The sequence below is a fragment of the Salmo salar genome, chromosome 27 (genome assembly GCF_965601325.2).
Source record: "Salmo salar chromosome 27, fSalSal1, whole genome shotgun sequence".
NCBI lineage: Eukaryota > Metazoa > Chordata > Actinopteri > Salmoniformes > Salmonidae > Salmo > Salmo salar.
Genome location: NC_138317.1, coordinates 18,395,791 through 18,413,528, shown reverse-complemented (window position 1 = coordinate 18,413,528; position 17,738 = coordinate 18,395,791). Strand labels below are relative to the sequence as shown.

Below are 17,738 nucleotides of genomic sequence, written 5' to 3'. Positions count from 1 at the left end.
TGCCTTCCAAGCAATGGGAACCTCCCAAGAGAGTAGAGACAGGTTAAAAAGGTCAGAGATGGGCTTGGCGATGATAGGGGCAGAAACCTTAAAGAAGCACGGTTTTCAATGTCTTCCAATAACTCAAGAACAGCCATGGCTACCTTTTTCTAATTTGACACACTATTTATAGAACATCACATCCTGTTTTTAATTCAAAACACCTTGCGTTTGGCTATTAATTCCTCTCACCTTTAATGGATAATTCCTAACAACTTGTTCATAAAGCTAATGTAAAGTTCACCACAGGCGTGGACGCGTATGGGTCCCAAACTGCAAAACCCCTACATAACCAGCAGGAAAATCACTTACGTCAAGTCTAGACTTTGCGTAGAGATAAGCACATTTCCAAGTCAAAGTAAGGTTTTATAAATAACTACTTATATGTGGTTTTCTGCGGAAGTCACACTTACGATAAATTTTGATCATAAGTCCGTTTTAAAAATTAGACCCTTTCTTTTAGAAGGGAGAGAGTTTTCAGAGACCGGAATGACTTTTTTGCGCATGATGATCCATGGCTTTTAAGTCGCTGTGGTCTCTCAAGAAGTGGTCTGTCAGATTTTTGCACGGATTTAGCCCCTAATCTAAATCCGTGCTGTATTCATGCCATACCCTATCTGTCCAAGTGCTGTCCACTCTGGGATTCCTCACTACTGGGACATTCCAGAGGGAAATTTACAGAGGCCAGATCATGAAGGAAGGCTTGCTCATTAAAGTTTTTTACAAAGCGTCTATGACAAGTCAAGAACGGTCATTTCACTGAGCAGCCATTACGAACACAGGCTGTAAAACAGTGATTTTAATTTTTTCACCTTTATTTAACTAGGTAAGTCAGTTAAGAACAAATTCTTATTTCCAATGACGGCCTAGGAACAGTGGGTTAACTGCCTTGTTCAGGGGCAGAACGACAGATTTTTACCTTGTCAGCTCGGTGATTCAAAACAGTGATCACTAAGATCATTACAGAAAACACCAGACTGATACCTATCAGGATTATTTGTAAGGATAACACCAAGGAAAGTAGCCTTTTCTGGGTGTTTGGAGTCATAGCTTGTGGGATTGGTTATAATCTGAGAAAGATTTAGGGAGTCCCATTGCTTTAAGACATGGTCAGGTGGTTTAAGCATGTCCCAGTTTAGGTCACCTAGCAGGACAAATTCAGACTTAGTATAAGGAGCCAGGAGAGAGTTAGGGTATTTAGGGTACAGGCCGGTGCTTATGGTGGCCGATAACACCCAGCAACAGTCAACAAAGAGTTATTGGAAAGTTTAATGCGTAAAACCAGCGAATCAAATTGTTTGGGGACAGACTTGGTGGAGACAACCGAGCACTGAAGTTGATCCTTGGTAAAGATTGCCACTCCCCCACCTTTGGAAGATCTGTCTTGCCGAAAAAGGTTATAACCAGAAAGGTCAACATGTCACGGCTGTCTAGGACCAGTGGAGATGTGGAATCAGGAGCAGGAGACAGAGGGCCGGAGCAACTGTGTTTTAATAATAATAGCAAACGCAATAGCCGTAGGGCACAGGGCGCGTGGCGAAGTCCGCCAGGGGAAAACACATTCCCAAAATAAGCGCACTGAAATATAATGTACAATAACAGCTTATACTCGCAACTGTCCTGAGTGGACAATAAACAATCCCGCACGAGAACCCCAACTGAAAATACACACTAAATAACCCCCCACTAATGACAAACACAAAACAGGTGCGGGATAGACAGACAAAACCAAAAGACACAGAAACAACGATCGGTGGCAGCTAATAGGCCGGCGACGACGACCGCCGAGCGCCGCCCGACACCTTCGTTAGATACTGTGACACAACATCAGTGTTCCAAACACTCTTTCTTAACACAATCTCAGTAATGACCAACACATCTGCGTTGGAGTTGTGAACCCACACTTTCAATTTATACATTTTAGGTAATAAGCTTCTAGTGTTAATGTATAGAAAACCCAGGTTTTTACAAGAGCAGAAATCAGTAAAGCAGATATCAGAACACAAATCAGAATTTGGGCTCGCAACAGTAGATATGCCATGATGTACATGCACATTTCCAGATATAATCAGCAGTAATACCATCAGGGCACGGCAGAGGACAGGGAGAGCTCTGCAGTGTTCATTTATAACATTTGCATGTGCATTAGATGGCAACAAGATCATATTGTACAGCAATTTCTGTATGTATTTTTGTGAACTGTTAGATACTAATGCACTGTTGGGGCTAGGAACACAAGCATTTCACTACACCCACAATAACATCTGGTAAATATGTGTATGTGACCAATAAAATTTGATTTGATTTGAATGAAGGGGGTTATTGAGGAGAGAAGCATACTCCTCTGTTTGCCTATTAACGAATTGATACTCTCCTACATATAAAATCAAATTGTATTTGTCACATGCGCCGAATACAACAGGTGCGGACCTTACAGTGAAATGATTACTTACAAGTCCTTAACCAACAATGCAGTTCAAGAATGTCAGAATGGTGACCACTTATCGGTTTCCGGGTCACGGAGGACAGAGGAGTCAAGGAGAGGACAGACTTTTTCCCCAATTGAGAATCTCCCTTAGGATTAAGTCACTTGTGCTGCTCGCACATTGAAATCCACAGGTTTTAAAGCCTTGTTCACATTGGCAGTTTGAAGTGACTCAAATCACCTTCATAGGTGGTTTAAAGTCAGATACAAATCTAATTCCCAGCCATGCGGCACAGTCAAATCTGATTTATTTGCCCTCTACCGGTTTATACACTGTTATTTGGAATATCTTGTTGCTTGCTAGCTACTCTGTTGACAGTTTGACAAGAACATGTGGTATCTTGTTAATATTTTTACAAACAAATGAGTGAATGTGCTAGAAAGCTAATCAGCTACCTAGCTTGCTAGGTGACTGATGTGGCTAGCCAAAAAGGAGTCGTTTTGAAAGATCATATTATCCTTTGAGGCTTTAAAAGTGTTCCTACACTATGATTTTGAACATTCAAAGCAACTGGGAAACATCAATGACAGTCATTGTTTCTACCTTAGCTTGCTACATAACTTCTGAGTGATAGGAAGCATGAGCACCACCACCAATAAACCTACCCCACAGCACACACACCCGTAGTTCCTATGACAACTAGCATGGCCATGTCAGCAAATGACGGCTGTCTGACCACACACAAATCCAATTTGGTCACATGTAACTTGCTGTTTGGACAGTCAGTATTCCAAAACGGATTGATTTGAGCATTAAGGCCTGCGGTATGAACAATGCTTAAGTGTTATGCTAGAGATGGTGATGGACTGAGAGATCAGCCAATGAAAATCAAGTGGGGGTTTTCCCGTGCCTGCCATACTGGGAATGTTATCTTATGTCCTGGGAATGTTCTTGGTTTGTTGGGAAGACACTTGTCTTCAACTGTAGGCATGATGTGAATATCGACAAGATGTCATTTTTGGGCTGCCTAAATCTTTTTTTTTTTTTGCAGGAACCTCAAGTTTCACATCAGTAAGATCAGTGCCAACTTTAAAGAAAAGTTCCAATCCAAAGAATAGAATATCATGTTTATTGACAGAAAAAACTTTACAGATGAAAGACTACCTTGAGAAAGCACATACAGTACTTTCAATGAACAAATATGCAAAATGTAACAATCTTTATCAGATGTAACAATAGCGTTTCACCCAAAAACTGACAACCATCATCAATTATGCTCGAGAAGCCGGAATTTGGATGATATATTTGCCTGGGTGGTGTTCGTCGAGGGCCGGCAAACCTTGCCAATATATCCTCCAAACATCGACTTCCAAGGCATTATTGCTTTTATTCAACGGGATACCAACATATTCAAATAATGATTGACATATTTGCTGAATTTATTCATACTATTTCATCCTTTCACAAGATGTAGTCCCGACACAAATATAGGGCTGCTAGCCAAGCTGGCTGGTCGTCTGTTCTATGGGTTCGGTTGCCAGAAACGCGACACAGTCGTACAGTCTTTTTGTTCTTTATCTACGGACACGACCCAGTCGTTCGTTCTAAATGTACCATTGCCATACTGGCTGGCAACGTTCTTATCCCTTGCTTGCTAGCTAGCCAACTACGGCTAATTTACAGCCACGTGCAACAGTGCAGCCAGAATAACAATAGAGTAGCTGTATTTGCATTTGTTTAAGCTGTTTTCTACTGACATTTATTTGGTACGTCCATAACAATGAACTAATCATGCGCAATTCCACCTGGCATAAAATATGTGCTCTCTCGTCAAGACACTGTTGTTCGAGAGCTAGCCAACAACACAGCTAACACAATCATTTCAAATTGAAGCTGGAAAGACTGCAAAATAGCTACAGTTAATTTTGTTTTACCTGTTTTCTATTGATAGTTCTTTGTATATATCCATAAAAATTATGCTGATTCATGATTTCAACTGGCTGAGAAAAGTTGCCTACCTGTCTGTCTCATCCCGACTCCTGACACATTCATTACTATGGGACAGCTGGAGATCGGATTTGAATATTGAAACAATTTTGCAAATGTCGGAACAGACAGACAGCGAGGTTATTACAATTTAGTTTAAAACTAAATGTTAGTTTAAAAGAAATGTGAGATAATGTCTAAATGCTTTTTATAGTGGAGATAAAGTTTATACATTGCCTGGCTGGGCTGATTAGACAGTGGATTGCGCAGTCAGATAGAAAAGAGTAAATAGGCATTTTAACGTCATAGATTTAGCTGGTGGTAACTTGTGGAATAGGCACAGGCTGGAATGCAGTTTTAACCAATCAGCATTCAGGATAAGACCCACCCGTTGTATAATTATCAACAACTACTTGAAATGTGAGAAGATATCCCAATACAATGACATTAAACTTGCTAAAGCAAAACAATCATTTGACGCTCAATGGTCACACACTGGTTGAATCAATGTTGTTTCCACGTAATTTCAATTAAATTACATTGAACCAACGTGGAATAGACGTTGAATTGACGTCTGCACCCGGTGGGTTGCATAGCCTTCACAACCAAAACATAAGTTACATTTCTTCTATTAGGAATAGCAAACTGACAACACAGGCATTTGTACAACATAATTGTATCTTGCACCTGTAACTTGGAGACATGCCACTGGTTAATTCAGCTCATCTGAAGTGGTTCATTGAGTACATTCTGTTGTACAACTGGTTCCCAACAGTTTTATCTGGAAATTATATCTCAATCATCTTTGAGTATATTTCAAATATGTCACTAAAAACAGTTTCTTGCCAACAATGTTTGTCCCTGTTATTTATTTTTACCTCTTGTGGAGACCACCAGATGCAGGATAATTTGAATACACTTGTCCATGATGAGGACATACACATTAGGATGATTAGAAAAAATGCTAGAGGGCAATGCCACGGTAACGGAATTATGCTTTAAAATATATGCCAAACAAAACCATTGATTTCAAAGTTTAACAAACCATAAAACTCTATGCAGAATGTCTCATTTGAACAATTTACACAGAACATTTCACAAAAACACATTTACATTTACTTATGCAACGATGTTTTCCAAAAACTTTGTTAAATATTTGCACCTAATTAAGATTCAAAGATGTCTGCAGAAAGAATGCAGTGTCAGCTATGGCATGACACTGAGTTAAAATCTATATATTTCGGTTATTTAACTACAGTAAGTGAAGTGGATTTACATCCGGTAACACAATTACGGTAATGGAATTACATCCTGTGTCCCTGATCTGTACTATACTGAACAAAAATATAAACGCAACATGCAACAATTTCAAAGATTTTACTGACTTACAGTTTATAGAAGGAAATCAGTCAATTGAAATAAATAAATTAGGTCCTAATCTATGGATTAGGCCCTAATCTATCTCTTATTTCAACTCATGAAACATGGGACCAACACTCCACATGTTGCATTTATATTTTTGTTCAGAATATAAATGCATAATAATGGAGATGAATATCATTCTCTTCATGATGATGTATCCTGAATAGGTACACAAAGGTAGAAATATGCATATTCTTATTTTGCATATTTGGGTATTGTTCTACACACTGGCTATTATTGTAATGAGCTCCGCCCCCAAACAAGACCACAGTTGGTTTGTCCGGACCAGACCAAATCGGAAACAATCAAAGAAGTCTATGTTTCACAAATTTGGACATCACAGTACAGCACAGTAGAGCATAGTAGAGTACAGTACAATACAGTGCATTATACTGTACTCTACTCTGGTGTGCTCTACTGTACTGTACTGTAGTAAACTCTACTCTATTCTACTTTAATTTTCTTTACTGTACTGGGCTCTACTATGCTCTACTGTACTGTACTGCAGTAAACTCTACTCTATTCTACTCTAATTTTCTTTACTGTACTGGGCTCTACTATGCTCTACTGTACTGCACTATGATGTCCAAAATTGTGAAACATAGATGCCTATGATTGGGTAAGATTTGGTCCGGCCAGGGCGGACTGATCAAATTTCAACTCGCTTTCAACGTCCATGGACATCCGGTGTCGGTCGGTGCTCAGTGGGTGAGGATGCTTCTTACAGTAAGTGGAAAGAGCGTAGGTGGTAGGTGTCGTGGTAGGTGTCAATAAGAGCCGAGAGTATCAAGGCACAAGGTGAGACCCAGATGCAGACACAGGAGGCAGATGGTTGGAGACTTACAATGTTTATTAATCCATAGGGGTAGGCAAGAGAATGGTCGTGGACAGGCAAAAAGGTCAAAACCAGATCAGAGTCCAATAGGTACCGAAGGGCAGGCAGAATAAAGGTCAGCGCAGGCAGGAAAGTAGTCCAGGGTCAAGCAGGGGTCAGAACCGGGAGGACTATAAAAAGAGAATAGAAAAGGAGTACAGGAAAAACACACTGGTTGACTTGACTAAACATACAAGACAAACTGGCACAGAGAGACTGGAAACACAGGGATAAATACACTGGGGAAAATAATCGACACCTGGAGGGGGTGGAGACAATCACAGGAACAGGTGAAACAGATCAGGGCGTGACAGAGAGAGGTGACATTAAATGGAGAAAGAGATAGAAGAGAAAGAGAGAGTGCAAGAGAGAGAGAGGGAGAGTGAGAGAAAGAGTGAGAGGGAGAGTGAGAGGGAGAGGGAGAGGGAGGGGTTGCCCAGACTGTTTTCACAGTCTTGCATTGACCACCAGACAACAGAAAGAGAGAAAAAACAGTTATGAGCTGAACATAAAATTTTGCCATTGGAAGGGTGGACAGTAGCAGGTGACCCATCTGTGGTTTGTGAGTACTATGATTTCCCATTGTAGGCAATTCAATTGCAGTCATTCCATTACTGATTTTTCTGTAATTCTGTTACTGATTTGGTGAATTACGAATTTGAGTCACTTAATAATTCATAAGCAAACTTGATATCAGTAAAAACACTATAACAAATTGGTAGGTCTACCTTTACGTGTTACCTCTGTGAACTTTCATTATCCTCCCTCCTCACGAGGGAGAGAAATTAGAAAATATCTTAAAGAGATGTGGGATTTTGGTAAAGGCACAAGGCACAAGGCAATGTTTCTTAAACTTACAGAAGGTAAATCATTTCTCCAAAACAAAATATAAGTGTTAATATTAGTTGGCAGGGGTTTTTACTTCAACATTATTGTGTTTCTTGTCCCAGTTTTTCTTGTAAATGTAGTCTATGACCCTTTTTCCATCTTTTTAACCAGAAATCAAAGTCTTTGCTTATACCTAAGGAGCAATCAACTGTTGACTCAAAATGCCAGTCATATAGATCTAGCAAAGAAGTCTTAAAAATGCTACAAAAAACGGTACCCCAACAATATCAATATACAGCATTAAAGGAAGTGGCCCACACTGGGTTTTAACTGCCAACCCCTCGAGTGCGGACCATGCTCCTCTAACAGGACAAAGAGCTTGCACCTCTTGGGCTGAGAGACATGGGCCATTTGCAATAAATATCATCAAAAAAATTGTATGTGGACACCTGCTCATTGAACATCTCATTCCAAAATCATGGGCATTAATATGAAGTTGGTGCCCACTTTGCTGCTATGACAGCCTCCACTCTTCTAGGAAGGCTTTCCACTAGATGTTGGAACATTGCTGAGGGGACTTGCTTCCATTCAGTCACAAGAGTATTAGTGAGGTCGAGCACTGATGTTGGGCGATTAGGCCTGGCTTGTAGTCAGTGTTCCAATTCATCCCAAAGGTGAGGTCAGGACTCTGTGCAAGCCAGTCAAGTTCTTCCACATCAATCTCGACAAACCACTTCTGTATGGACCTCGCTTTGTGCACAGGGGCTTTGTCATGCTGGAACAGGAAAGGGCCTTCCTCCGAACTGGTGCCACAAAGTTGTCATTGTATGCTGTAGTGTTAAGATTTCCCTTCACTGGAACTAAGGGGCCTAGCTCGAACCATGAAAAACAGCCCGAGACTATTATTCCTCCTCCACCAAAATGTACAGTTGGAACTAAGCATTCGGTCAGGTAGCGTTCTCCTGGCATCCACCAAACCCAGATTCGATGGTCGGACTGCCATATGGGGAAGTGTGATTCATCACTGGAGAACACATTTCCACTGCTCCAGAGTCGAATGGTGCCGGCGCTTGGCATTTCACATGGTGATCTTAGGCTTTGGTGTGGCTGCTCGGCCATGGAAACCCATTTCATGAAGCTCATGACAAACAGTTATTGTACTGATGTTGCTTCCAGAGACAGTTTGGAACTCTGTAGTGAGTGTTGCATCCGAGGTCAGACAATTTGTACACGCTATGCGCTTCAGCACTCGGCTGTCCCGTTCTGTGAGCTTGTGTGGCCAACCACTTTGCGGCTGAGCCGGTGTTGCTCCTAGACGTTTCCACTTCACAATAATATCACTTACAGTTGACCGGGGCAGCTCTAGCAGGGCAGACATTTGACGAACTGACTTGTTGGAAAGGTGGCATCCATGACGGTGCCACGTTAAAAGTCACTGAGCTCTTCGGTAAGGCCATACTACCGCCAATGTTTGTCTATGGAGATTGCATGGCTGGGTGCTCAATGTTTATACAGCTGTCCGTAACAGGTGTGGCTGAAATAGCCGAATCCACCAATTTGAAGGGGTGTCCACATACTTTTATATATATAGTGTAGTTTCAGTTTTTTTGGGCTGAAGAATCAAAATAAGATGCAAAAACATGTTGTTAACTTGTTTCCTAATTTGATTTGAAATTTGATTTGCTTTACCTTGCCATAATTAAGATTAATTTAAGAAATTATCCCACAAACTACAGAAAAAAACACAATGCATAATTTTAAGAAGAAGGAATGTCCTGATGATGTTCACAAAAATTCATACCCTTGTCGTGTTCATGCAAAAGGCAACAAGGCATTTGTCTCATAATATAGATACAACTTTGTGTTTTTGGTAAAGGAAAAAAAGGTTTGTCATACCCATGCGAAAACCCCAACAAAATTGAATTGAAGCTTTAATTAATCTATGTCTGAGGTTCAGCGATATCCTCCTCAGGTGAGGTCATTGAGCGGACAGAGGCCCTTGGGACTGGGACCCAGCGATAGAGTGGTAGAGGGCAGTGTTGACCTCTTGGTGTAAGACTGGGCCGTGTGGCTTTCCATATTGTTGAGCGGGATGCCCAGCTGCCCATCGCGGTTCTGGCCCTCATTGGAGTTGACTGCCGAGAGGCAGGCTTTGGAAGCGATTGCTAGACTTGACTTCAAGACCAGGGTGCGCAGGGCCTTGCGGTACTCCCTGCGAATGAGGCAGTAGATGACAGGGTTGAGGCAGCTACTGGTGAAGGCCAGACAGTTGGCCAAGGGGAAGAGGTAGGTCTGGACAAAGTAGTAGGAGGGACTGATTTCTGTTAGATCCAGCTGGATCAGCGCACTCCAGAGAGTTAGCACGTTATACGGGAACCAGCAGGTGCAGAAGGAGAGCACCACAACTGCCACGGACTTGGAGACATGAGCCTGTCGCTGTGGGTTGACACCGTTCAGCTTGTGCCGGCAGAGGAAGCGCAGCAGGAGCAGGTAGGAGAGGATCATGATGACGTAGGGCAACAGGAAGCCAAACAGAAGCCTCAGGAGTTGGTTGACAGCCAGCCAATTCGTACCTTTAGGGAAGCGGAGCAGACATGCAGTGTCATTGGCCATGCCTACTCTGTTGAGATCGGCGAACACGGCACGCGGTGCAGCAGCCACCAGTGCCCCGGCCCATATAAGTGCGGTAGTTACCCGGGAATCACAAAGCTTGTGACCGAGTGGTGCAGCAGGCTTGAGTGCAGTAGCCACTGAACAGTAGCGGGTCAAGCTCATGGCCATCAGGAAGAAGCAACTGGCGTAGACGTTGAGGCCCGTCAGGAGGGACACGGCCTTGCACATGGCCAAACCAAAAGGCCAGTTGTAGTCCAGGGTGATGTCTACTGCCCAGAACGGTAGCGCCAGGGAGAGTAGCAAGTCAGCCAGAGCCAGGTTGAACACAAAGACGTTGATGGCACTCTTGACGATGGTCCGGGTGGAGCAGAGAATGTACAGCACGAGGAGATTGCCCAGCAGTCCGCCGGTGGCCACGGCACAGTACACCACGGAGATGATGGCGCGCAGCCAGTGTGAGCCATCTCCAGGGAAGTCCAGATCGTATACCATGCTGGTGTTATGGAAGGTCAGGTGGGAATGGTTGCAGGACAGGTCCTTGTGCAGGATCTGGTAAAACAGCTCAAGTCTCTGGAAGTCAGCCTCAGACATTTTGGATGTGGCCAGGAGAAAACCCACCCAAAAGAACAGTTGAGAAAATTCTGAATTATGGTTGTGTAGAAGAAGCTGTTAAGAAGAAGCTTTTACAATGGTAAAAGACCGGTCATTCCTGGTTGGTCCGATGAGAAGTTAATGTACATGTACATTTATTGATTGTCCTCCATTTCCTGCAAGAAAAGGAGATATGCATATTATTTTTGATGCCTAAAGAGACATTGCTCATCTGATTAAATGAAAGGGTGTCACATATCAAAGCTAGATTTGTTTGATCGTTTCGAGGGATGTATTGTTATGAAAATATCCATCATAAGATTAATTTCAAAATGTATTTGAAAAACAACAAAATGGCAGCCTCACCACTGGGTTTGCCATAAAGCTGAGGGATGGGGCTTGAGAAACATAACCACTCTCATATTTATAGATGGCGCAACAGTATTATCTGCATGTCGCAAGAAGCAAGGGCAATATTTAAGCTATACATGGTTATTAACAAACTATGAATTAAAACAACCTTATATTTTAGGTTGTGATGGGTTATAGTTGAACTAAGCTCTTAAGGTATTTGTAATTGGTACTCTTCAAAATTCTGAAAGTATTCAGACCCCTTGACTTTTTCCACATTTTATTACATTACAGCCTTATTCTAAAATGGATTAAATACATGTTTATCCTCATTAATCTACACACAGTACCCCATAATGACAAAGCAAAAACAGGTTTTTAAAAATGTTTTCAATTTCAGAAAAATCTAATTTACATAAGTATTCACACCCCTGAGTCAATACTTTGTTGAAGCACCTTTGACAGTGATTACAGCTGTGAGATCCCATGTAGGTCAGTTGGTAGAGCATGGTGTTTGCAGCACCAGGGTTGTGGGTTTGATTCACATGTGGGACCAGTATGAAAATGTATGCACTCACTAGTGTAATTCACTCTGGATAAAAGTGTCTGCTAAAATGTGAATTAATATTTTTGGGTAAGTCTCTAAGAGCTTTCCACACCTAGATTGTGCAACATTTTCCCATAACTCCTCAAGCTCTGTCAAATTGGTTGTTGATCATTGCTAGACAACCATTTTCAGGTCTTGCCATAGATTTCAAGTATATTTAAATCATAACTGTAACTCGGCCTCTCAGGAACATTCATTGTCTTCTTGGTAAGCAACTCCAGTGTAGATGTGGCCTTGTGTTTTAGGTTATTGCCATGAGGAAAGGTGAATTCATCTCCCAGTCCTTAACGATTACAAGCATACCGATAACATGACGCAGCCACCCCTATGCTTGCAAATATGGAAACTGGTTCTCAGTAATGTGTTGTATTGGATTTCCCCCAAACATAACACTTTGTATTCAGGACAAAAAGTGAATTGCTTTGCCACATTTTTTTTTTGCAGTATTACTTTAGTGCCTTGTCGCAAAAACAAGATGCTTTTCATTAATATTTTTATTCTGTACAGGCTTACTTCTTTTCACACTGTCAATTAGGTTAGTATTGTGGAGTAACTACAATGTTGTTTATCCGTCCTCAGTTTTCTCCTATCACAGCCATTAAACTCTGTTACTGTTTTAATGTCACCATTGGCCTCGTGGTGAAATCCCTGAGCATTTTCCTTTCTCTCTGAAAACTGAGTTAGGAAGGACGCCTGTATCTTTGTAGTGACTGGGTGTATTGATACACCATCCAAAGTGTAATGAATAATTTCACCATGCTCAAAAGGTATAATCAATGTCTGCTTTTTTTTACCCATCTACCAATAGGTGCCCTTCTTTATGAGGCATTGGAAAACCTTGCTGATCTTTGTGGTTCAATCCCAGCCAATCTGTGTTTGAAATTCACTGCTCGACTGAGGGACCTTACAAGTAATTGTATGTGTTGGGTACAGAGATGAGGTAGTCATTCAAAAATAATGTTAACACTGTTATTGCATTCAGAGTGAGTCCATGTGACTTGTTAAGCACATTTTTACTCCTGAACTTATTTAGGCTTGCCATAACAAAGGGGTTGAATACATTGACTCAATATATGTGAGCTTTCATTTGTAAAAATGTCTAAAAACATCATTCCACGTTGACATTATGGGATATTGTGTGTAGGCCAGTGATAAAAACATCTACATTTTAATACATTCAGGCTGTAACACAACAAAATGTGGAAAAAGTAAAGGGGTGTGCATACTTTCTGAAGGCACTGTACCTTATGGATTTTAGAGGTTTACTACCATTATCACACGGTGTTGCCATATGGTCTCATTCTACATTTTTTTCACTTTATTATGAAATTGATTTATGAAAACTTGTTTAAAATGAAGACTAACCATTCTTAACCAACCCTTGTAACGATTGCCAATCTTTCATTTAAGGAGAAATGTTCACGTTTTTATCAGAATCATGTATGGTGTAGGGAGGAGTAGCCACGAAGTCCCGTATGGCTCAGTTGGTAGAGCATGATATTTTCAACGCCAGGGTTGTGGGTTCGATTCCCATGGGGGACCAGTACGGGAAAAATGTATGAAATGTATGCATTCACTACTGTAACTCACTCTGGATAAGCGCGTCTGCTAAATGACTAAAAATGTAAAGTGATATTATGGGCCATATGAAAACATCATGCAGTGAGGGGATCTATAACTAATTATACAATGTACATTGTAGATACAAATTCACGTATTTAAACACCATCCATTATAACACAATTGGGTAACGTTATAATTTAATATTGAGAATGATGCGCAATCGATTCAAAATGAACTATCCATATCTAGCCTATAATATTACATTTTTATAGTTTGTATCAATGGACTGAAATAAGTAGCCTGAGGCTGAAACATTGTAAACTCAGTATAGCCTACTTGCACTGTAGGCGAAATACAATTAATTACATTTCAGCAAGCAGAAAAGATCTAAGAAGATTAGGCTATGCATGTTTTAGATGGATAAAATACATCTTATTTATTCAGATATTCTTTCAAATCATATCATGTTCTCCGAAGTGTTATCAACAAAATATCATTGGGAAAACATATATGTTTTATTGTCACATACACAGGATAGGTGCGGTGAAATGTGTTGTTTTACAGGTTCAGCCATGGTATCACAGCGCCCATTGACCAAATTAGTGTTAAGTGCCTTGCTTAAGAGCACATCGCCTCCGATATAACGAACCAGGAACCTTTCTGTTCCTGGGCCAACCGTATAACCGCTAGGCTACCTGCCGCCTGCTTTAGTTATTCAAACGAGACAGCCAATATTAGACCAGATAGTTTATGGTCAAGCGAGCAATTTAACAAAATCAAGTAGCCTAGGTGATTCGGGGGACACGTATCCCTTTTCAGAATTGAAACAGACAAATGTGCTTGTCATAAAAATGCATTTGATCTATGTGCAATGGAAAGTTATCCATCTAACAATGACAGTAAATACATATCGGACGTGAATGTAAAAGTCTGCCTAACATTACAGATGAGCTCTCACCTGACTTGAATGGACGGTAATCAGTTCAGTGGGCTTCAGTTGCTCCGATGCTAATGTTCCACAGGTCCGCTTGTGGAGACCACGCACAGCACCATCGGAAAAGACCACCTGCCTCAGCAGTGTATGAATGTAGCAGTGTAACAGTTATGAACAGATGAACATAATGCAGACTGGACTGCAACGTTGCATCTGTCCCTCCCCGTTGCAGTTCCTAAGTTCACACTGTCCCGCTGCTAAGAAACACTTCGGAAAAGTTCACTGGTGGGGACGCTCGTTTTGTGAACTGGTGGGCACGCTCGTTTTGTGCAATTAACCTATGTGAATGACGTTTGAGAAGTGAATACATTACGCACTGAAAGAGTTATATAACCCGATGCAATTTGCCTGGAATCCACTAACGTTGCGCGTTTAATATAGCCACTACACGTATTAATAAATGTACTGGAATTACGGCGACAATTTGTCGTTCTTAAATTTACCTAAGAGCCAAATAAAATGAAAACATACCCCCTGTTGCCTTTATCAACGAAGTCATAGTTTTACACAGTTGAAATGAACGGGATAGGCTTGGGAAAGTGAAAGGTGTGATGGCATAGTAGCCTAGGCCAAGAGAATCTTAAACGAAAAAAAGGTTCTGCCAGAACATGTAGCCTGAATTGCCTCAAACAATATCGGATTTGCACTAAGTAAGTGGTCTACCTTTTAATTCATGCATGTTGCCCAGTTGCAGTGAAAAGCAATTTTTCAAAACAAGGCGAGGTCTACAGTGAGCTACAAAAGTATTTGGACAGTGACATTTGTTGTTGTTTTTTTCTCTGTACTCTACCATTTAAAAAAAAAGTATCTCCTCTAGACATAGGATCATCATTATTCACGATTCATTCAGGATGATCCTTAATCATGGTAGCATCCACATTAATTTAGAAGTGTTTAGAAACATATTCTATTCTTATTTACAATAAAACTGACTCTAAAATGACACAATACATTATTTACCATTACTTTCTAATGGACACAAAATAATCTGAAACACAACCAAAACAAACACAAATGCATCCAACAAATTGTGCTGTAATTTCTCAACGGTTCACCCGATATGGATGAAAATACCCTCAAATTAAAGCAAACAGTCTGCACTTTAACCCCATAGTCATTGTATCATTTAAAATCCAAAGTATTGGACTACAGAGCCAAAATGACAACAAAAAAAGTCACTGTTCCAATACTTTTGGAGCTAACTGTATATTCTATGTCTGGAGGAGATTAGCATATTAATTGCTTTAAATATTATACATATAGCCTAGAAACTAACTGCCTGTTTTCTTCTACATTTCATAGAGGCCTACAGATTTGAGAAATAATCAAGCCATAGCCCACTGGGTAGGGACGTCAATTCAACTTCTATTCCAAGTTGATTAAACATCATTGATGTGACATGGAAACAACGTTGATTCAACCATTCGTTGTATGCCCAGTGGGGAGGTTAAATTAGGCTATGTAGGCTACTCATAAATCTATGTGTACTTAGATATCGATATTGATCAAGGTATATGACACGTTATAAATAGGCACTAGGTTATCTGTTTTCATCTTTTTTTTCAAATTGGTAATGATGTTCTCTAAATTAGATTTTTCAAGAATGGGCTCTTTATTGCGGAGTCCACTGTTGATATTGGAAAGGTCATCAGCAATGAATGAGTTGATTAGATTAGCTGTGGAAAAGGCAGAAGGATGATACAAAGGGACTAACACTGATTATCTTATCTCTGTGCATTAAAGGCCCAGTGCTGTCAAAAACGTGATTTCTTATGTTTTATATATACTTCCACACGTTGAGTTTGTAATAATCTGTGAAATTGTGAAAATGATTCTAATGCCCTTCTAGTGTAAGAGCTGTTTGAAAAGACCAACTGAAATAATTTCAGACTCTTTGTTGGGAGGGAGTTTTGGCCTTCTGTGGTGACATCACCATGCGGTAAATTTGTTAATAGACCAATAAGAAAAATAGTTCCAAATCTCTTTGCCAATAAAATAAAATCTTAATTTTCCCCCTCCCCACCCAAACCACTCCCAGACAGTCCTACAGTAGCAAAATTATTGTTCGAGAAATTGCTCTTTGCTAAGCAGCTATTTCAGTTAATTTTTTAATGTTTTAATTTAAAACAATACAATTTAGAGAATTAAATGTTATCCAGAAATTATTTGATAATGAGATAAAAACAGCTGCATTGGACCTTTAAGCCATCTCTCCCTGTCTTTTGGTAGCAGAACAAAACAAACATTTTCTCTGCATGTTTACCAGTCGATTAGGTCTACCGAGAGCAACATCTGTCTGGTGAAATCCACAAAACATATTGCATGTAACAAACAGCTACATGACCTAAGGCATGGTGAAAAATGGTAATGTTTCCGACATTTTCGCACAACTAAATTACTGTTGATTTAGAACCACAGAGTTACCGCAAGTCCCAAAGAAAACAGAAGTTGCCTCCACTATTCCAGCACCATTTCAACGTCACAATTTCAACATCATCCAATCACCTATGCTAGGTCTAAAAGATACCAAAAACGAGTTAGTCCAATCAACGTAAGCTAAATATGATGTGGCTGTCCATGGTACTGATTTCTCTCTCCCTGTGTGTGTGTGTGTGTGTGTGTGTGTGTGTGTGTGTGTGTGTGTGTGTGTGTGTGTGTGTGTGTGTGTGTGTGTGTGTGTGTGTGTGTGTGTTTGAGTGTGCAAGTATAAAAAAATATGTTGACTCAACCTACTTGTAGAGAAATGCCAATGCCATCCTCCTCTTTCATGTTGCCTTTGCCTAAATGACTCTGTCATACAGTACACAGTTTAAAATTTGTGTTGTCCTAGGCTACCTGGCTAAAATACTTGCTCACTAGCCTAAGTTCCTTTAATGGGCAATGATACGCCAGGCACATGAGGTTGGTGGCACCTTAATTGGGGAGGATGGGCTGGAGCAGAATAGGTTGAATGATATCAAATACATCAAACACATGGTTTGATCCATTCCATTTGCTCCGTTCCAGACATTATTATTAGCCATCCTCCCCTCAGCAGCCTCCATTGACGCTAGGCCAACTAGTTAACGTTAGCATACATGTTAAACTTCCATCCTCTGAGGCCAGGGGGCACAATGTATGAATTTATGATTAGGTCAGAATCACAGTTATAATCATTGGCCAGTACTGAGAATTAGGTAAAGCCACAGTTCCAAATCCTTATTTCCATGCATGGCTAATTTAGGAAAGGGACGCTATTAGCTAGCTACCCACCTGATGACAACAACAAAATGATATTCCCTTTACACTTTTTTTTGGTACGACAGGACCATTCACAGCTGAGCTGACTCAGTTTAGCGCATTTGATTTATTTTTTATCAAGGGAGGCCAAATGCTCGCTGGCTTCTCTTGCATTCAATGCAATGTGCGGCAACAATGTCATACTCTTTCTGACCAGACTGCATC

General features: G+C 40.6%; 1 protein-coding gene across 1 annotated transcript; it reads right to left on the bottom strand.

The window, feature by feature from the left end:
- Positions 1–3,578: 3,578 nt before the first annotated feature.
- On the bottom strand, positions 3,579–14,511 carry LOC106588532 (relaxin-3 receptor 1-like). The gene is made up of 2 exons (XM_014177659.3): positions 14,259–14,511; positions 3,579–10,955 (listed from the first exon to the last, which is right to left on the bottom strand). The coding sequence occupies exon 2, from the start codon at positions 10,777–10,779 to the stop codon at positions 9,544–9,546; it is 1,236 nt and encodes a 411-aa protein (XP_014033134.1). The 5' UTR covers positions 10,780–10,955; positions 14,259–14,511; the 3' UTR covers positions 3,579–9,543.
- Positions 14,512–17,738: the final 3,227 nt, after the last annotated feature.